The sequence below is a fragment of the Mobula birostris genome, unplaced genomic scaffold, assembly GCF_030028105.1.
Source record: "Mobula birostris isolate sMobBir1 unplaced genomic scaffold, sMobBir1.hap1 scaffold_355, whole genome shotgun sequence".
In the NCBI taxonomy this organism is placed as follows: domain Eukaryota; kingdom Metazoa; phylum Chordata; class Chondrichthyes; order Myliobatiformes; family Myliobatidae; genus Mobula; species Mobula birostris.
In genome coordinates, this window is record NW_027276620.1 from 69133 (window position 1) to 91946 (window position 22814).

General features: G+C 42.3%; 1 protein-coding gene across 4 annotated transcripts in view; it reads right to left on the reverse strand.

The window, feature by feature from the left end:
• Positions 1-1922: 1922 nt before the first annotated feature.
• LOC140193025 (monocarboxylate transporter 2-like) overlaps positions 1923-22814 on the reverse strand; it is a 226264-nt gene continuing 205372 nt past the window's right edge. For all 4 annotated transcript variants that reach the window (XM_072250478.1, XM_072250479.1, XM_072250480.1 and 1 more), the window contains exon 5: positions 1923-7580. In XM_072250478.1, coding sequence (XP_072106579.1) covers positions 7300-7580 — 281 coding nt within the window. In that variant the 3' untranslated portion in view covers positions 1923-7299. The remainder of the gene's footprint in view (positions 7581-22814) is intronic.

Consider the following 22814-nt stretch of genomic DNA (forward strand, 5'->3'; position numbering starts at 1 on the left):
TTCTGGGCACTGAGCTGAGTTGAAGATCTTGAGAGCGGCTTTGGGCTGGGCAATGAAATCTGGGCCCGGAGCAAGACACTGGGCAGCGTGGTCTCGGGCCGGGACCTTTCACAGCTGCAGTGCCTGGGTCCTAGTGCAAGGTACAATGTGCTGTTTAGGCAATTTAAACGCCGGCCCAGATCAGAAGAGAGAGCCGATTTTGTTTGCTCTCCACGATCATCACTCTTATCGCCAGGCCGAGGGGCTTTTCACTGTTCCATCGTTGAGTCAATTGCTATTGCTATTAGTATTGGTCAGTATATTCTTCGTTCTCGTAAAGGTGTCTTTTGCCATCCCTGTTCCTCTTTTGATGTCCATGTCACACCTGCCATCTGATGTCACCCAGCTTCCTAAGTAGCAAAAGTTCTGTACTTGTTTTATGTCTTCCCCGTTTATTCTCAGCCTGCAGATAGGATTCTCCTTCTTTTTGGATATCACCATACATTCTGTCTTTTTACAATTGACAGATAGCGTATGAGGTGGAAGAGTGCAAGAGGTCTAAAATAGGAAGACCAAAGTGGAAGTGATACAGAGGAAGAATCAAAGTGCTGGACAACTGAAAACTAGGGTCACCATTATGGACCAGCACAAGATGCTTTGCAAAGTAGTTACCCGTTCTGTATTTGGTTTCTCCAGTGTGTTTAGTTTGAGATATTCAATATTCGTAGTATTCTGCTTTTCCATTGCTATGTGATTTAGTTTTGCTGTTGTTTAAAAGTTTCCTTGGAGACATCAAGTGTAACATCTCAGGGACAAAGAATTTGCAACAGTAAGATTGCTAGTTCCTTTATGTCACAGAATTCCCTCATACTAGAATGTAAAACAGCGCCGCACCTGCTGTCAACTTTGATTCTGTGTAATGCCATTTAGCAAAAATGTTATGGTATAGTTTAAAATTGGTGAAGCATCCAGGGTGAAGAGAACTGCACTGAAATTACAGCAACTTTCCTGAGCCTGGAAGAATTGTGGCAAAATGGTGATATTTGAATGGAAATATGATTAGGCAGAACTTGTAATCAATCCAAGTCAATTCTGCTTCTGCGCAAGAGAAGGGAAATTTTCCATGAAAGTGATGCACTCTTATCCTTCACCCCATAGATTTTATCTGCTCCAGCTGCAGATATGTCCAGTAATCCAGTATATTGTAACCTGCTGTGTTGTTCCCTCAGCTGCACGTTGATCCCAGAGAGATAAATTACAGCTGAAAAAGGAAGGAGGCAGAAATATAATCATTTTGGTCACTCAGTGGTGTACTCAGCGGTGCTCGGCTTCCATCCAGATGAGTGGGCAGTGCAGAAAGTTCGCTCTGATTGAGGTTGTAGATTTAGAACCTTATCATTAGTATAATTGGAAAGGGATTTGACCTGTTCTGAAGCTGAAACGCACACATGGGTCAGGAAAACCTTGATGTATGAATGTGGAAGAGGCCTTTACCAATATATTGAATTGGTTGCCTTTAGTTTGATTTGATTGTAAAACTTTGATACTTTTCCTGATAGAAAGCAGGAAGTACATTTGCACCAGAGGTTTCATTTTATTAAGTGTAGTCTGCAGTGTGTACCCCGCAACAACTTTTGCTGAGAATGAGCCCATTTTTTCAGCATTCAGCCAAGCCCTATGAATGAAGGGAAGCCTTTTCACATCCAATGCTGTTGCATGATCTTAATTAATTCATAACAAATGAACTATGCAGCCTCTACACCTAATGATGGAGTTGACAAATTGCACGTTAACAAACTAAATCTAAAATCAGTGTAAGTTCAAAACCCATTGCCCATTAATATAACACCAATACATATGCACAACAATTAAACATTTTGCATAATTCAATAATTAAAAAAATGGAAAACACTTCATGCTTGTGTTAAAAACGTATTGTTTTTAATTGAAAGTTTTGGAGCAGCTATTGCACACATTACATAGTCATCTCAGTATTTAGCATCATCACTGTGTAAGTCTTAAAGAATTCACACATAACTTACATCACAACATTGTACCTGCCTCCTCTCAGTTTCAACTGGTAGATGAAATGTCACTCATTAGTCAGCAGCTCAGCTTTGGCCTTGCTTACAGTAAACTCATTTTTCATTCTCTTGAATTCCAAAATGAAGCCTTACCAGGAAATGGTGTTTCTTCAAAGCAAGTACTAACTACCCAACAGTAACAGAGGTTCGTACCATTGGTGTGGCTTATTGAACTGGAAGTCTATGTATGACTCTGTAATTGAAGGGTAATGCATTGGTCCATTGATGCTGAACGTTTCTTAAGCCAATAATATTTACACCTACTGAAACTGGGAAGATTTACTTAGGCATACAAAGCTGCTATAATTAACTCACCAGAATGGAAATTTTAAGAATGAAATCATATTTTCAAACAGTTTTAGAAGTTTGTCAGAAAAAATACACAAATTTAAAGCAAGTAATCCTAAAACACTCAAAGAAATTTAGGAAAAACTGTCTCAGCTTCTATTGTATGCTGGAGCATCGATTGCTAATGTACTTGCTTCCCGGTGTTTGGTAGGAATACCCATACGGGGGTGGGTGGGGGTACTACTGAAGCTCAGTTCTCCCTCATCTGTTTAGCACTAGCAGTCAAAAGATTAACTTTACCTGCTTTCATTCTTCAATTACTGCTCATTACAGGAAGATTTAACCAGTCGTTGATTTTTGTGTGAACATCAGTGAATTCAAAAGCAAGTGCAATGAAAGATAAGAAATGAACCCTTTGATACGTTGTAACCTCATGCTGGAAAGAAATTCCAGTTTGCAAGATACTGAGTAGTGGAGCTTTTGCAAACTATAAGAACTGCCAAAGTGGCCCATCGGTTTTGTCCAATCTTTTCCATTCCTCTGTTCACAACATGATTTCCCTAGATTGCAGGGAAACTCCACCAAAGATTAAAACATTTCAAGCAACACACATCGAAGTTGCTGGTGAACGCAGCAGGCCAGGCAGCATCTCTAGGAAGAAGCGCAGTCGATGTTTCGGGCCAAGACCCTTCGTCAGGACTAACTGAAAGAAGAGATAGTAAGAGGTTTGAAAGTGGGAGGGGGAGGGGGAGATCCAAAATGATAGGAGAAGACAGGAGGGGGAGGGATGGAGCCAAGAGCTGGACAGGTGATTGGCAAGAGGGATATGAGAGGATCATGGGACAGGAGGCCCAGGGAGAAAGACAAGGGGAGGGGGAACAGAGAATTTGGGCAAGGGGTATAGTGAGAGGGACAGAGGGAGAAAAAGGAGAGTGAGAGAAAGAATGTGTGTATAAAAATAAATAACAGATGGGGTACGAGGGGGAGGTGGGGCATTAGCGGAAGTTAGAGAAGTCGATGTTCATGCCATCAGGTTGGAGGTTACCCAGACGGAATATAAGGTGTTGTTCCTCCAACCTGAGTGTGGCTTCATCTTTACAGTAGAGGAAGTTGTGGATAGACATATCAGAATGGGAATGGGACGTGGAATTAAAATGTGTGGCCACTGGGAGATCCTGCTTTCTCTGGCGGACAGAGCGTAGGTGTTCAGCAAAACGATCTCCCAGTCTGCGTTACAGACTCCACCAAAGATTAAAACATTTCCCCTAGTTTCCTACTAACACAAAGCAATGGGAATAGCCATTCTCCACAAAGTTTACATGTACACAACAGGTGTCTGTATTTACTGAAAAATAGAGACCATATTCTGTTCTTCCCATGTGCTAGTATGTTTTTAAGTGAAAGGCTTTCCAATCATTAAGAATTTCTTTCTCTAACCAAAGGGTACTAAGTGAGTACAATATAAGCGTAAGAGGCCACATATTTCTATAAGGAACACTAATGTAGAACTTCATTCCTGTTCAATAGCTCTAAATGTATCAGATCAGGGCTTTGTACTATTACACCAATGTTAATGGAATGAATTTCAAGGCAGACCACAATTAACAAGTAAAACTACATGAGGGGTTTAGCGTGATCAACAAGGAATGAGCTTCCAGGCATTTATCCCCAGTTACTATGGGATATGAATATTGTTGGCAAAGTTATCATTTATTGCTTGTTTCAGTGTGCTCTTAACAAGGTTGTATTAATATTTTTGAACTGCTGGAGTGAAGTTTGTCACCTCCCAGTCCAACTGAATGGCTTGCAATTGATTCTCCAGTAACCTTTATCGGCCATTTCAGATGGAGGTTAATGACCAAGCTGGGTTTGGAGTCACATATCAACCAGGATGGATATGCATATCAGATTTGATATTAGCAAGCTAATTAGATTTTTATGATAATTCAATAGTTTCACCATTATTGATATTGGCTTTTTATGACAGGTGACATAATTAACAATATAAAGTCCCCAGCAGCTATGAGAGGATTTGAATGAACATCTCCAAACCTTTTGATTACTATGTAAGAGTATAATATCAAATCTCCAAGAATTTTAATAATACTTGTTAGATAACGATTAGTATATTAATTTTCTCTATTTTATATTACCTTCAAATATGTACAAAGCTCTTGAAGTTGAAAAACTTTTTGTGATTAGAGTTAATAATTCATGGATTTCAGTACACTAATGGCCCTTCATGTGATCACTTCATCCATGTTGACCTTTTTACTAATTCCATTTGCCCACTCTAGGACAACATCATTCTATACGTTGCCTGTAGGAGCAGATCACTCCATATGTTGTCTGTCTCAGTATCTGTCTAAATGCATCTTAAATGTAGTAATTATGTATTTCCATGACCTCCTCTGGCAGCGTGCTCCTGATATTAGTCACCCTCTGTATAACTAAAACTTACCCCTCAGACCCCCTTTAAAATTCCTTCCTTACAGCTTAAACTGCTATTTCTTTTACTTTGATACTTGTTTGGAACAGTATATCTCTATTTTACAGGGTTTTAGACACATTTTTAGCCTAAATGCTAGGATCAGATGCAATATTTTTATGTGCCTCCTCCCTAATTGGAAGTAATATTGGGTGGGGCAAGGGGAAGAGGGTGACTAATCTTCCACCTAAACCCTTCAGTATCAGCCTAGACTCTCAACTGTTAACTCACAGCGTGTCTCCTATAGCAGCAGAAACCAAAAGTGTTCGATCTCAGTCAGATGCAATTCCAAATTCTGCAAGCATTTCTAGCACCCTCTAGTTGAAGCAAGGAAAATTAAATTTGGTAAGTGCCCCAGGTTAATGGTGGCCATTATCATACTGCGATCGTTTACTAGCGCGTAAGATTAATAACAGTACTGCAGCCATGGTCTTCAAGCCTTGGGAGGCCGCTCCCAGTTTTATTGCTGTTGAGAAAGTGCAAATACTTTCCCACATGGAAGTTGAAGAGACGACTCCACCAAGTTGTCCTGTTGCAGCTTCTCACTTCTGATGAATTGAAATTACTCTGCAACGAAGGTTTCCAATTAACTCACTCACAATTTATTTGCTCAGGGTGCAAATGTTATTCCACAAAAAAATTGCTATTGGTTAAAAGATTTGCTAAATTTTGTCCTGCATCTTGAAAATACCAGAGTATAAAATTTAAATACAAACTATAACCCTTGGTTAGTTCCAAAACTAATATACTTGATATTAATTTAATTGAATTACAATATAAACAACTTTGATAAAAAGACTCAGTTTACCCGTGAGACATATTTGGTGAAGGCAAGAGACTTTGGTAAAAGGTAATGGAATTATTCAACTAATAGGCACCCAGTATCTCTGGTTAGCAGCCTCCGATCAGAATTGGCAAAAGTAACTATAGTTTAAAATATATCTCAGTACCAATCTAAAGAGAGTGCCAAAGTGCTTATCTGTATTTAATACAAATCCTGTGGTAGCTTTTGAGTGTACTTGCCAAATATGTGGCATTCTTTAACATAGCAAACTGCCTCACAGATGATTATCAAAATGTTCCAGTCTGTTGCTGTTATAGCATGAAGTGACAGAGTCCTATGGCTGACCAACACAGGTGGTCCTTGCTCAATTCACTTCACCGACGAACTTCAAAAACTAAGGTTAATTCAATGTTGATTTCATTTGCAGATGAATACTCAAGCTTAGATTTTCCCATTGACATTATTTTAAAAATAAATAGGTCACTGCCATTGCTAAATCAACATTGATTAGAAAATCTAGGCTTAAGAGCCAATGTCCCACAAGCTCTCTCTTCCATCTAGTTAAAATCTTTTTTGAGTGGCAGAGCTCAATTTGGATTGTTTACCAGAGTTTAATGTATTTAATCTAAGAACAAGAGACTAGTGCAGGTGAGGCCTTTCGCTCTTCATTATGCTTATTTTTCTGAAAGTCAAACTTAATGAAAGGCTGTAGTTGAGTCTGTAGAGACTTGATTAGGAAGGGTCATGTCTTCGTGAGGAAGAATGTCAGTTAATCTTTGATTATTCTTAGTCTAATGCCCTCTTCTGTGCTTAGCATATACTGCTGCCACTTTTATATGCAGCTTGCAGTCTGTTCTTATGTTAATTTGTGCAGTTCCTAGCACAGATACCTTAAATTGTTTATAAAAAAAGTTATTAGTGCATAGTAGCATCAAGTTGTGCTTAGTCAGGAATGAACAACTGGCTGCAAATTGCTTTTTGCTGACATATTATTCACATTTCCTGTCTGCAACAATAATTTATTTTTATTTATAGATACAGCACAGAGTAGGCCATTCTGGCCTTTTGCCCCAGCAACTCCCAACAGCACCGATTTAACCCTGACCTAATCATAGGACCAATTAACTTACCCGGTATGTCTTTGGAGTGTGGGAGGAAGCCAGAGCACCCAGGAAAAACCCCCAGATTCCATGAGGAGGATGTTCAGAGACTCCTTACAGAGTGGCGCTGGAACTGAACTCTGAACTCCAACACCCAAGCTGTAATAGCTAGCGTCACAATAACCACTACGCTACCCTGGTGACGAACATGGAAATATTGGTGTGGATCTAAAATGTCTGCAGTGAAAGTTGGTGACTACCTGGATGAAAAAATTTTGGAGAATTTCTCCTCTTGCATATCAACCTTCTTGAACATTTCAATTCCCTGCTGTACCATGGCATATCGCAATAACAGTTCATCGAAAACTGCAGAAACATCTATGACCACAAGTTTAGAGTAACACTTGGGACTCGAAAGGGTCATTCTGTATATCCCAAGGTTTAGGAAATAATTTGCAGCTGAACATACTGACTCCTATTAGAGCCCTGGATATCTACCTAGAGACTGACATATACTCTAACACTCAATTTCAAGTGAACACTCAGAGAAAGGTAACAACAGATGAGTGAGTTCAGTTAAATATTAGTTTCTTTCTCAGCAGAATTAGCCAAGAGAGTCTGGGGATTGATGTGAATATCTTCATCATCATCATCACCGGCCACGTTCTCGGGGACATCTTTCAGTTCTGCATCATTCAGAGATGCTTTTGCTTTTTCTTCCTCCATCTTCTTCTCTTTTGCCAGCAGACGATAGTTGATGGCATTTGCGATAAACAGAAAGATGCTGGCCACAATCACAATGATTCCACACACCAAGTACATGTACCTGTAATCTTGTGTGACATCCACCAGCCATCCTGCAAAACAGAAACAAATACCTTTGTGTAAGCATTAGGCAGATAGACCGGTGTTGGTGCCCATGGATAAAGTTCTCACAGAATGTATTTATCAACACAGAGCCCAGTTTTCTGATTGGCTTATGGTTAACATCAGTGATAATATAGTTAACCAAGGTAGATGGCATTAGAACGAGCAGTCCCTTCGCCCCACAGTGTCTGTCCCAAACACAATGCTGAATTTTACCAGCTATCTTCTGCCTGTGCATGATCCATATCCTCCATTCCCTGTACATTCATCTGTCTATCCAACACCAATTTCTCTAACTTCCAGTGACCACTCCCCTCTGTTCCCCCCACTTTGTTTTCCCCAATCCCTCTAGCCCTTTTGACTATTCTCTTTCTGCCTTCCCACTCTCATGATCTGTCTATCACCTATACCTTCCTGTCACTCTTCCCTTTGTTTGATGATCTATTGCCCTCTCCTATCAGATTCCTCCTCCTTCAGTCCTTCACTTCTACCTATCATGTCCCAGTTTCTCACATCATTCCCTCCACCTTCATCCCTTCCCCTCTCACCTGGGTTCACCAATCACCCACTTGCTCATGCTCCTTCCCCTTCCCTGCCACCACACTTGTATTCTGGCCTTTGCCCTCCATCCTTCCAGTCCTGTCAAAGTGTCTCAGCCTAAGACGTTAACTGTTCATTTCCCTCTATAGATGCTGCGTAGACTTGTTGAGATCCCCCAGCATTTTGCATTGCTCTTAAATGCCATGGTCATATTTGTTCCACTGTTCCCCCCAACAATCTGCTCCAGACACCTTCCACTCCCTGTGTAAAAGATTTGCCCCAGTTTTATCCTTTTAACTTCTCCACCACAACCCCAACCCCAACCCCCATCTTAAATGCATGTCCTTCAGTAGTTGACACTTTCACCCTGGGGAAAATGATTCTGAACATTTAACCTCACTACGCCTCTCATAATCTTATAAATCTCTCTCTTATCTGGCCTTAGCTTTTGCCACTCCACAGAAGACAACCCAAGATTGTCCAACATCTCCTAATAGCAAATAAGGAGGAGGAGGAGAAGATGGCGACTCAAAGCAGCGTGCGCGGCCGCTCCGGAATGATATCTGTATTTGTTAAGTAGGGTACCGTGCACAATTCTGATTTGATGGAGACAGACGTGAGAGCAAGGAGGAACATCTGGAGAAATTTCTGAAATGCCTGCTTCACTACACTGGTACTGTGTGGTCTGGAATCTCCAGAGGAGTAGGCCCGAGTCCTCGGCTTTGCTTGTTTTGGCGGCTGGGACGAGGTCGAAGGCACTCGGCAGAGGATGGCGCTCAGAAGGCTGTATCAGAGGGGCTGGTCGGAGGCTCGAAGTTTTTGGATGGACTCAGTCGGCTGTGGTCGGGTGCTTCCAATGCGTCGGCAGTTGTCAGTGCCTAGAGGTTTATGGCACGGGAGTTTCTCTCTTTTTGTTGCCTGCTATCAGGGACTATAGGAGTCGATTGGGACTTAAGTCCTTTTTTTTTACCGTGCCCATGGTCTGTTCTTTATCAAATTATGGTATTGCACTGCAGTAACTATATGTTATAATTACGTGGTTCTGTCAGTGTTAATCTTTGGTTTGTCCTGTTTTTGTGTGATATCACTCTGGAAGAACATTGTATCATTTCTTAATGCATGCACGCATTTCTAAATGACAATAAACAGGGACTGAGTGTTCTCATAATCTAATCTAATCTAATCTAATCTAGCTCATGTTCTAATCCACACAGAAACCTGCTACAGCTCTTCTACGCTCTTGCCAAAGCTTCCACATTCTTCCAGTAATGGGGCAACCAGAAATGCACACAATACTCTCAAGTGTGTTCTATCCAAACCGTTATATAGAACGAATAGCAGAAGGAATATGCCATAAACTCCACAGATTTTCAGAATAGAGAGATGTCCCTATAGAACAGAAATGATGAATTTATTTTACCAGAGAGTAGTGCTTCTATGCCACAGACAGGCTGTGGAGACCATGTCATTGGGTACATTTAAGATGGAGGTTGATAGGTTCTTGATTAATCAGGGCTTCAAAGGAGAAAGGAGGAGAATGGGGTTGAGAAGGATAATAAATCAGCCATGATGGAATGGTGGACAGACTCAATGAATTGAATGGCCTAATTCTGCTGCTAGTTCTTATTATCTTATAGTTTCTTCCTGCTGTTCCAACTTCCTCCCACATCGCTAAAATATGTAGGTCGGTAATTTAACTGCTGGCTGTAAATTACGCCCAGTGTGTAGGTGGGGGCTGGGAGTAGAACAGGTGGCAGGGGGGGTGTTGATGGAAATGTAGAAAGAATAAAAAAATGGGTGTAGACGTGGAGAGGATGTTTTGTGGGGTGGGGGGGGGGAGTCTAAAGCAGAGGGCTTCGCCTCAGAACTGAGGACCGTCAATTTAGAACAGAGATTTCTGGACATAAGGGATATGGTGATAGTGCAGAAAAATAACACTGGAGAAAAAAGGCTCACATCTCGATGAATGGCAGAGTGAGCTTGATGACCTGCTCCTGGTTTTATTTCTTGTATAACTTCTAATAATCTGGTTTACTGTACTGAGATGAGATGAAACTTTGCTCTACATTAGCTCTGCTCTTCATGACCTGGGAGTATTTGACATTGACACCATGTGTTTGAAATGTTAAGTACTGCTTCCTAAGTGTTAACAGCACATACCTCATAAGACTACTGTTGTAAAAATACAGCTTTTTTATGGGACTCATACAGAGTAAACAGGCAATGTAGCTACCTTCAGAATGGAAGGTCAGCATCCTAATAAGCCTGGAAAATTGAGAGCTGCTGACAGGTTGTAAAGTTATAACCTGCTGTCCATTGACATCATTTACTTTGTTATTCTGAGGTCATTGGATATCACCTAAATACATGCCATTTCATATGAGTGTAAAGAGCTTTCCAAGTCCTCACATCCACTCAAATAACTGACGTGCTTCATTCTGCAGGCGTAAGAGCCACTCAAACGTGTAGTGTAGTGTGGAGACTGGGTCGTAAGTGCCACACTGAAGGAAATGGAGCCACTCTGGCTGAAAAAATTTCCTAGACATTTTTCATATTATATTGTAAGTTTTGTATCAGTCAGCTGGAAAAAGAAAATGAAGCAAGTGGCTAAGGTGCTGTGAAGGGAAGCAACTTCATTTCCCTGGCATGTTTACTCTCCCAAATGTTCTTGTTCAGAAAACCTCTCTATTTATTGTAGATAGAACAGTACAGCATATTACAGGCTCTTCTTCCCTCCATGTTGTGCTGACCTTTTTAACCTACTCCAAGATCAATCTAACCCTTCCTTCCCACATAGCCCCCCATTTTCCTTTCATCCACGTGCCTGTCTAGATGTATCTCTACTGCCGCACCCCAACAACAACAGCGAGTCCAAGAAGCTGAATATTGACTTCAGGAGGAGGAAACCAGATGTCCATGAGCCAGCCCTCATCAGGGGATCAGAGATGGAGATGGCCAACAACTTTGAATTCCTCTGTGTTATCATTTCAGAGGATCTGTCCTGGGCCCAGCACGTAAGTGCCATTACAGAGAAAACACAGCAGCTCCTCTACTTCCTGAAGAGTTTGTGAAAGTTCAGCATGATGTCTAAAATCTTTCACAAACTCCTATAGATGTGTGCTAGAGAGTATACTGACTGGCTGCATCACAGACTGCTACGGATACAACAATGCCCTGGAATGGAAAATCCTACAAAAAGTAGTGGATATGGCCCGGTCCATCACGGGTAAAGTCCTCCCCACCATTGAGCACATTACACAAAGCATTGTCGCAGGAAAGCAGCATCCATCAGGGACTTCCACCACCCAGGACATGCTCTCTTCTCCTTGCTGCCGTCAGGAAGAAGGTACAGGAGCCTCAGGGCTCATAGTACCAGGTTCAGGAATAGTTATTACCCCTCAACAATCAGGACCTTGAACCAATGGGGTAACTTCACTTGCCCCGTCGTTGAAATGTTCCCACAACCTATGGACTCACTTTCAAGGACTCTTCATCTCGTGTTCTCAAAATTCATTGCTTATTTGTTTATTTTGTGTTTGCTTAGTTTGCCCCATCAAGAGTGTCCTAATCAGCTGCATCACCGTCGGTATGGGAATCGCAAGGCACCTGACTGCCTAAGTTGGTGTAGCCTTCCATCGATTCCATTATGGTTATTATTCTATCATGGATTTATTGAGTCTGCCTGTCAGAAATTCAATCTCAGGTTTGTACATGGTGGCATTAAATGTACTTTGATAATAAATTCACTGAACAGCTGGCAGGGCATTCCATGCAGCCACCACTTTCTGTGTAAATAAAATCCAGCTCTAACATTCCCCCTATACTTTCCTCCAATCATCATACATTTATTCCCCCTCATATTAGTCATTTCTACCCTGGAAAATGTCTCTGGCTCCTACCAGCTTGTACACCTCTACCAAGTCATCTCCTTCACTCCAAAGTGAAAAGCCCTAGCTCGTTCAGCCTGTCAGAAGAACATAAGAACATAAGAAATAGGAGCAGGAGTAGGCCATCCGGCCCATCGAGCCTGCCCCACCATTCAATAAGATCATGGCTGATCTGTCCAGAAACTCAGCTCCATCTACCTGCCTTTTCTCCATAACCTTTAATTGCCTTACTATGTAAAAACCTGTTTCTTAAATATATTCAGTGAAAAGCCTCAACTGCTTCCTTGAGCAGAGAATTTCACAGATTCACCACTCTCTGGAAAAAAATGGTTTCTCCTCATCTCCGTCCTAAATATTCTCCCTTGAATCTTGAGGCAATGTCCCCTAGTTCTAGTCTCACCTACCAATGGAAGCAACTTTCCTACTTCAATCTTATCTATCCCTTTCATAATTTTGTATGTTTCTATAAGATCCCCTCTCATTCTTCTGAACTCCAGGGAGTATAGTCCCAGGCAACTCAATCCCTGCTCATCTTCATCCCTGGAACCAACCTGATGAACCTCCTCTGCACTGCCTCCAAAGCCAGTATATCCTTCCTCAAGTATGGAGACCAGAACTGCACACAGTACTCCAGGTGCGGCCTCACCAGTACCCTGTATAGTTGCAGCATGACCTCCCTGCTCTTGAATTCAATCCCTCTAGCAATGAATTTTCTAAAACATTCTCCAGAGTGTTTAAATCTGAAGACGCCGGTTGGGAATTGGAGTGTGTATGGGGTAAGCAGAGGTTTTCAAAAATATGTCGTCCCTTTCATCGGTGAAGAGATTATGGCTGTAAGAAATGTTTCCAGGGTGACCCCTCTGTGGGAGTGGGGAAGATGTTGCTGGGGCCACCCGGGGGTCTGTGTGTCCGTATGTGTAGCTATTGTAGCGGCTGTGAGGCTGGTATTGTGTCAGTTTTTCAATGTTCGTCATCAGCTGGGTCATACTGTCCGTGAACTCCCTGTCGGTTGCCTCCATATGCTCCAGTATTTGCTTTTTTAGTTTTAAGTCCTCCTGTGCGAGAGCCAACAGTTGTCCATCGTTTGGCAATTTCCTGTTAAGTTTTTCTAGTCTGTAACTGGACAAACGTGCACCAAGTATACCATTTCCTCTTCACTTGTTTTCTGTAGATGTGTCCTGCACATGCCCAGTAGGAGGAGGTTCACCCAAATACCCGTTTTAATGTGGACAGAGGTATTTTCAAAAATGCCTGGTGTGGACGCCTATCGTTTTTACGCGAAACCGGTGTTTTCAAAGTTATATGATCTGGTGTGGACGTAGCCTCAGTCTCCTCTTCCAAATCATCAATGTAAATGGTAAACAGCTGTGGGCGCAGCACCCCACTCACCACCGACTGCCAACCAGAGAAACACCCATTTATACCGGAGGTGGGAGGAGAAGATGGCAGGGTGCCTGCGTGTGCGCAGCCCTCCAGTGAAAAATGATATCGTATCTGTTAAATAGAGGCCGTGGACAATTCTGATTTGATGGAGAATGGACATGAAAGCACAGAGGAACGTCTGGAGAAATTTCTGAAAAGCCCGTTCGCTACTGTCGTTACTGTGTGGTCTGGAATCTTTCAGAGAGTAGGCCTCCTTGCCTGCTTTTGGCGACCAAGAAGGAGGTCGAATCGTTCGGACAGAGATGGCACTCAATACTCGGTGTCAGACAGCTGATCAGAGCTCGAAGTTTTTGGATGACTCAGAGTCGGATTGTGGTCGGCATGGCAGGGAGAGTTTTTCTTCCTTCTCCCGTCTGCGTGAGATGTTGGACATTTGAGAAACTTTGAACTTTACTGTGCTCATGGACTTCTTCATCAAGTTATGGTATTGTTACACTGTTTGTAACTATAATGTTATAATTATGTGGTTTTGTCAGTTTTTTCAGTCTTGGTTTGTCCTGTGTTTTGTGATATCACACTGGAGGAAATAATGTATCATTTCTTAATGCATACATTACTAAATGACAATAAAAGAGGACTACGTGTCTTCATAATCATATACCAAGTCTCCGTCTTCTATTGGTTAACCAATCCACTATCCATGCCAATATACTTCCTCCGACTCCATGCATCCGTATCTTATTTGTAAGTCTCTTGTGCAGCACCTTATCGAACGCCTTCTGGAAATCCAAGTACATGACATCCACCTGTTCCCTTCTATCCACTGCGCTCATTATGTCCTCAAAAAACTCCAGTAAGTTTGCCAAATAGGACCTGCCCTTTCTGAATCCATGCTGCGTCTGTCTAATGGAACCACTCCTTTATAAATGTTTCGCTATTTCTTCCTTAATGACAGCTTCAAGCATTTTTCCGACTACAGGTATGAAGCTAACTGGCCTATAGTTGCCCGTCTTTTGCCTACATCCTTTTTTAAAAAGTGGCGTGACACTTGCTGTCTTCCAATCTGCCGGGACCTGCCCAGAGTCTAGACAGTTTTGATAAATGATTACCAACGCGTCTACTATAACCTCCACCAATTCCTTCAGCACCCTGGGATGCATCCCATCAGGACCAGGGGACTTATCTACCTCTAATTTTCTCATCACTCTCTCTTTAGTGAGAGTGATTTTATCGAGGTCCTCACCTCCCATTTTGTCCATAACATCCTTCTTTGGCATATTAGATGTGTCCTCCACTGTGAAGACCGACACAGAATAGTGGTTCAATGCCTCAGCCATTTCCTTGACACTCAATATCAATTTCCCCTTCTCGTCTTCCAAGGGACCTACGTTGACTTTAGCCACCTTCTTCCGCTTTATATATTTATAAAAACTTTTGCTATCTGTTTTTATATTTTGTGCTAATTTACTTTCACACTCTATCTTTCCTTTTCTTATTTCTTGTTTAGTCGTTCACTGTTGCTTTTTCAAGTTTTCCCAATCCTCCAGTCTCCCACTACTCTTCACGACTTTGTATACATGAGCTTTTAATTTAATACTATCCTTTATTTCCTTAGTTATCCAAGGCTGGCTCTCCCCACAGTTACTATCCTTACTTTTAACTGGAATATACTTTTGTTGAGCACTGTGAAAAATCTCTTTGAAAGTATTCCACTGTTCCTCAACTGTCCTACCAAATAGCCTGTGCTCCCAATCCACATTAGCCAACTCCTCTCTCATCCCGTTGTAGTCTCCCTTGTTCAACCATAATACACTAGTTTTAGATCTAACTGTCTCATCCTCCATCTGAATGCAAAATTCATTCATACTATGATCACTCTTTCCAAGAGGATCCCTGACTACAAGATCATTAATCTTACCTGTCTCATTGCACAGGACTAGATCTAAGATAGTATTTTCCCTTGTAGGTTCACTAACATGCCGCTCAAGAAAGCCATCACAGATGCATTCTATGAAGTCCTCCTCAAGACTTCCTTGACCAACCTGATTCACTCAATCTATGTGGAAGTTAAAATCCCCCATGATAACTGCCGTTCCGTTCTTACAAGCCTCAGTTATTTCTTGGTTAATCACCTCTGCCACTGCAATATTTTTATTGCCGTGGCAGAGACCCTGCAGCAGATAGTGAGGTCAGCTGAGAAGATCATCGGGGTCTCTCTTTCTGCCATTACAGACACTTACACCACACGCTGCATCCATAAAGCAAACAGCATTATGAAGGACCCTACGCACTCCTCACACAAACTCTTCTCCCTCCTGCCATCTGGCAAAAGGCACCGAAGTATTCGGGCTCTCACGACCAGACTATGTAACAGTTTCTTCCCCCAAGCCATCAGACTCCTCAATATCCAGAGCCTGGACTGACACCAACCTACTGCCCTCTACTGTGCCTATTGTCTTGTTTATTATTTATTGCAATGCCTGCACTGTTTTGTGCACTTTATGCAATCCTGGGTAGGTCTGTAGTCTAGTGTAGTTTTGTGTTGTTTCACGTAGTTCAGTGTAGTTTTTGTATTGTTCATGTAGCACCATGGTCCTGAAAAACGTTGTCTCATTTTTACTATGTACTGTACCAGTAGTTATGGTTGAAATGACAATAAATGTGACTTGACTTGACTTTATTAGGTGGCCTATAGACAACACCCACCGGTGATTTTTTTCCCTTTGCTATTCTTAATCTCTACCCAGATGGACTCAATATTCTGCTCTGTAGATCTTATATCATCTCTCACAATCGCCCTGATCTCATCCCTAATCAGGAGCGCAACCCCACCTCCTCTGCCTTTCTCCCTATCCTTCCGTATTACCTGATACCCTTGGATATTTAATTCCCAGTCATCTCCACCTTACAACCAGGTTTTTGTAATGGCCACTAAATCATATGCCTTAGTACTGATCTGTGCCACAAGTCAACTAACCTTGTTTCTAATACTATGGGCATTTAGATAAAGTACCCTTATACTCATTGTCCTTTTAGAATCCAGTGACCTATGCGATTTTTGCTTTTTACTTTTATGCACTCTATTCTTACTTTTTTCTTCACTAACTCTAGCTTTGGTCTCTGCATCACTTCCCTTTTCTTTTCTGTGTGGGTTCCCATCCTGCTGCCATATTAGTTTAAAGCCTCCCCTACAGCACTAGCAAACTATCTCCTGAGGACATTGATCCCAACCCTGTTCAGATATAGACTATCCGGACGGTACTGGTCCCACCTCTCAGAAGCGGTTCCAATGCCCCAAGAACCTGAAACCCTCCCTCCTGCACCACCGCTCAAGCCACATATTCATTCTAGCTATCCTGCTATTCCAACTCTGGCTAGCAAGTGGCACCGGTATATTACCTTTGTCCTCATAAGACAAGCTTTCTAATCCAGGCAGCATTTGGATTTGTCTTAATGCTCCTTTCTGCTTTAAGTTCACCAGCACTGGGTGTTTGCTCCTGATATAAACCTCTAATCACTGGTCAAAAACTTCTTGCAGAGAAGTGTTTGAGAGAAAAAAATTTTCAGGGTTTATGGACAGAAGGTCAGAGTCACTGAACTGATTCTGTGATCCCCAGCAAATACTATGTAGATACCCCAGCTCCACTCACTTCACACCAATGATTGTGTGGCTAAGTACAACTCCAATGGTGTATTTTAAATTTGCTGGTGACACCACTGTTGCTGGTTGAATCAAAGGTGATGACAAATAGCCAGATAGGAGGGAGATTGACAAGTGGTTGAATGGTGCCACAACAACAATGTCTCACTCATTATCATCAGAACCAAAGAACCGGTTATTGACTACAGGCGGTCTGAGAGCCAGCTCTCGTCAGGGAATCGGAGTTAGAGAAGGTCAGTAATTTTATATTCCTTGGCATTATCCAAGGATCTGCCTAGGACGAGTACATGATTGCCATCACAAAGAAAGCATGACAGTGTCTCTACTTTCTTAGAAGTTTGCTTAGATTCAGCCCGTCACTTATTTTGACAAACTTCTATAGATGCAGAGGGGTGAGTATCCTAACTAGTTCAAGTTTATTGTCATTCAACCATATAAAAGTATACTGCCAAATGACACAACATTGCTCCAGACCAACTTGCACAGCACAGTGCATATAACTCACACATGTAACACATGAAGTAATATTACCATAAATAAATTAACAAATAATAAGGTGCATATATGATACAAGTTAAAAAATAAACAGCATAACGTTACTGGTGCTTCATACGTGATGAGACCTGGGTGGTAGCAAGGAGTTCAGTAGTCTTATGGCCTGTGAGTAGAAGCTATTCTGATCCTAACAGTTCTTGTCTTAATGCTCTGGTACCACCTGCCTGATGGTTGGGGGTCAAAGAGATTGTTGGACGGATGAAAAGCGTCATTGACAATGCTAAGGGCCCTGCGTACACAGCACGTCTGATAATTATCTCTGACCAGTGGAAGAGAGACCCCAATGATCCTTGCAACCCTTTGTAGGGACCTGTGGTCAGATGCCTTGCAATCCCCGTACCAGATGGTGATGCAGCTGGTCAGGATACTCTTGATGGTGCTGCTGTAAAAACTGGTTACAGGAGCCTTGCTTGTCTCCATCTCCTCAGGAGATGGAGATACTGCTCTGCTTTCTTGACCAAAGAGGTGGTGTTGAGGGACCAGGTGAGATATTTACCACCATCCAGGTCATGGCTTGTTCTCATTGCTACCATCAGGAAGGAGGTATACACTTAACGATTCAGGAACAGTTCTTCCCCTCCGATTAGACATTGAACCCATGAGCGCAACCTCACTGCCTTTTTATTTCTATTTTTGCACAACTTATTTAATTTAGCTATTTAATATATATACATTTATTGTGATTCACAGTTTTTTCCTGTTATGTATTGCGTTGTACTGCTGCTGCAAAGACAACAAATTTCATGACACGTACTGGTGATATTAAACCTGATTCTGATGTGCACTCCCAGAAACTCGGGGCACCTGGATCTCTACACGTAGGTACCGACTGGTGCAGTGAGAAGTGACTCCTGAACCGGCATGGATAACTTTACTCACCACAACACTGAACTGATTCCACAAACTACAAGCCCTGCAAGGACTCTACAACTCATGTTTTCAGTCTTTTTAAAAAATCCACAATTTGTCCTCTTTTGTACATTAGTAGTTTGTCGGTCTTTGTTTACATACAGTTTTTAAATAAATTATCCTGTATTTCTTCATTTTCCTCTAATGCCTTCAAGAAAATGAACCTGAAGGTAGTACAAGGTAACATATAGCTACTTTGATAATAATTTTATTTGGACTTTGACTATGGGAAATCTACCAACTGACAGGCGGCTAATTAAATTCAGTGCCCACCCAGAGCCTCCATTTAGTCATTTGAAGGAAGGCAGGTAAGAGGCAAGTAATTTTTTTCCAGTTAGTTTTGTCTCCTAAAGCTTTTAAGCATTTTAATCCTGTAATTTTTAACGTAAAACTATTGACTGTAATTCTGGGCCACAGAATCCATTTGCAGCTTAAGTGTTGTTTTGCTGTTGGATCTACACTGGAATATAAAGGAGGTGTGTTTAACAGCAACAAACTGTGTGTGAACCAATATAGAACCTACAGTAACACACAGAATGCTGGAGAAACTCAACAGGTCAGGTAGCATTTATGGAAGAGAATATAGCCTCACTCAGCTTTCTACTCTCATACTCACTTGTGCACCTCCTGCACTTAATATCTGAGTGTAAGTTTGTTGTCTTCTGCTGCTGTGACCCTCCCAGTTCAACGTTTAACCAGGGATGCTCTTCTGGTCACCACTGCTGTAACACGTAGTTATTTGAGTTATTGTCGCCTTCCTGTCAGTTTGAACCTGTTGGGCCAGTCTCCTCTGACCTCTCTCGTTAACGAGGGATTTTCAGGCACAGAGCAGCCGCTCAGTGGATGTCTTGTCGTTTTTCACACTATTCTCCGTAAACTCCAGAGACCATTGCGTGTGAAAATCACAGGAGACCAGCAGTATCTGAAATACTCAGTCCACCCTATCTGGCACCAACAATCATTCCACAGTCAAAGTTATTTAGATCACATCGCTTCCCAATTCTGATGTTTGCTTGGAACTACAACTGAACCTCTTGACCATGTCTGCATGCTTTTATGCATTGAGTTGTTGCCACACAATCGGCTGGTCATTTGCATTAAGTAGGTGTACAGGTGTACCTAATAAAGTGATCATGGAGTGTAGGCCAGACTAGGGTGAAGTGGCTGATTTGTCTGTTAGCAAGACATTTGTGAACTAGATAAAGTGACTGAGGTACAGGTACAATGAAAACCTGCTTGCAGCTGCATCAATCTGAATTGATAACGGTTTGGTTTGGCAGTTGCTCTGTATGTGACTGTAAGAAACTGCAGAGAGTTCTGGACACAGCTCAGAATATTACGGTAACCACCCCCACCCCCCACCACTGTCTCAGTACAGCAGCCCAGCATAGCAAGCTTTTCCTAAACCAATATATTCTACTGTTGTGAAATAAAAGTTCTTAGCCTTCCTGATCACTTGAAGCATTTTGCTTGCATCATACACTGGGATGTTGTCTTCAGTTACCCAATGAGGCAACCATAACCTTTGGCCATGGGCAGATGACCAGGTGGTGCTCAACCTTCATAGAGTGTTTCAACCCTTAACCACTACACTCTCCAGTTGGCGGGTCAGCAGTGATGGTTAAGTCACTTCCCGTCTGCTCCTGACTTCCAGCTTAACTCCTTTCGCCTGCTCCATCTCCAGCAAGAGGCTCTTCCTCCTTCCTCCCCCATCCTCCAAGCTGCTTGGTTCTTGATCTTTTCATCGAGGCCCAGCACAGACAGCAACCTCCATGCTGACCTTCTCGGGAACTCTTTACAACCAACCTCCATGGGGAATAGTCACATCTGCCATCCTTTGTCCCTGCACTCCTGGACTAAGAACTGATACTTCAGGGCCTTTCTCTCATGATCCTCCCTGCATCCTTCCTCCCATGGTACTATGAGCTCCACCTGGATGATTTTCTTGTCTTCACTAGACCACAAAATGATGTCTGGTCATGGTGTGGTTTGCACCACCTCTGGGAACTGCTGCTTCCTTCCCACATCGACCCTCATCTCCCATGATTTGCAGCAGATTGGATTTAGGCCTCTTTAATATGACTGGTGTGGCCCTCTCTTTGATGAACCTGTTTGTCTCTCTGCCAGCTGGTCTCTGTTTACACCTCTGTCACTCCAGTGTGTCGGCAAGGGACAGCAGGACCTTGTTGTGGTGCCACCTATACCGTCCTCTGTTAGAGCTGTTCTGCATCCTGACAGTATGTGTGCCAGAGAATATGCTTGCTTTACTTTTCAGGTAGGAAACTCCAATCCCTTTATTCTGCAGCTTTCTGTAGTTATCCCCCATTTAAGTATGAATTCACTTTCTCATTCATCACTGTAATGTGAAGAATTGCACATTTCCTCACGTTATACTCCATTTGATAGCTTGTATCCACCCACTCTACCTATCTACATCTCTCTGTAAACTGTGCCTTCTTCACTGAATTGCTTCAATCTACTTTCAGATCAACAGTAAATTTGTCTACAGTCCATTTAGTCCCTGCGTCAAATTCACTCACATGTTGTTAGCAAGAGCAGTCCAAGCACTGATCCCTGTAACAGTGTGACCTCTTTGCAAGTGATAGGAGATTGAATTTCAGCACGAGAAGTAAAAGGATTGGTGATATAAACATCTAAATCCATCCTTTCATAAGATAAATTGATCATAATGTAATTATTAGTGTTACAATCGGACACAACATGGGACATTTTAAGAAAAATATGTCTGCAGGGTATGTATGGAGATGAAGAGCATTCCTATCCTTCCCTGGTTTCCCTTCAACCTGTTCAGAAAGCCTACATAGTCTTTTCAGTCTTGTTTTAATTACAAAAAGCTATTTCCCTGACTTAGTTGCTATTTTTATCATATCCTTCTTACACTGAATTTATACGTTTAATTGGTCTAAAGTTTTACGGTTATTGGGGTCTTGCCTGACGCCGGCCCCCTAGGCCTGAGTCGACGTAGTAGTAGTAGTTTACGGTTATGGGATCATAGAACACTGCAACACAGAAACAGACCCTTTGGCCCATCTTGCCTCTGCCAGCTTGGTCATTTGTCTCGTCCCATCTACCTGCATGGACCAGAACCCTCAATATCTTTCTCATCTATCTACCAAACTGAACCTCTCTTCTATGTTACAATTGAACATGATCTAAATCCACATCTAGCGCTTCCACCGACAGCTCGTTCCACACTCACACCACCCTCTGAGTGAAGACTCTCCCTAAATATTTCACCCTAAATCTCTGATCTCTTGTTCTGATACCTTTTTTAATGAACCACTTTATTAGGTACACCTGCTCATTAATGCAAATATCTAACCAGCCAATCATGTGGCAGCAACCCAATGCATAAAAGCATGCAGACATGGTCAAGAGATTCAGTTGTTGCTTAGACCAAACATGAGAATGGGGAAGAAATGTGATAATTTGACCATGGAATGATTATTGGTACCAGACGGGGTGGTTTGTGTATCTCAGAAACTCTGATCTCCTGAGATTTTTATGCACAACAATCTCTAGAGTTTACAGAGAATGGCGTGAGAAACAAACAGCATCTAGGGAGTGGAAGGTCTGTGGGTGAAATGCCTTGTTAATATGGAAGTTCAAAGTTCAAAATACATTTACTATCAAAATATGTATACATTATACAAACTTGTGATTCATCTTCTCACAGATTTCCATAGTTCAATACGGAGCCTCAGGCGTTCACACCCTAAACTTTTCAATCAGACCTGGTGCTTAACTCCTTGTCTGAACAACAGGTTTTGCCTCTTCAAGCAGCAATCTGAACCGGCCCCTCGCCTTGGGCCTTCACACCCTGACCTTTTCAATCTGACCTGGTGCTTAAATCTCTGCCTGAACAAAGGAGTCTGCTGCATGGATACGGTGGACTTTGCCCCCTCAATTTGGCCCGTAAATCTGCATCCACACATTGTGTACAGTCGAGTCAATACACTCTGGGGCTTGGACGCTGTGGCTTTGATTCAGCCTGTGTCTGACCTTTCAGGCTTTGCCCCACTCTCAGCCGCCTCTCCTCGCCTCAGTTCTGCCACATCGAATTGCCTCCAAGTCCAAAGGGAAGCTACTTGCCAGGAAAAGTGTGGTTAACAAAGTACTTAGTTGCTATCCTTGCTTCACAGCCACCGACCAGAAATCGCTGAGGTTTCCCAGCGCCACCTTAAACTCATCAGAGGAGAATGGCCGGACTGTTCAGGAAGGCAACAATAACTCTAACATGTGTTACAACAGTAGTGTGCAGAAGAGCA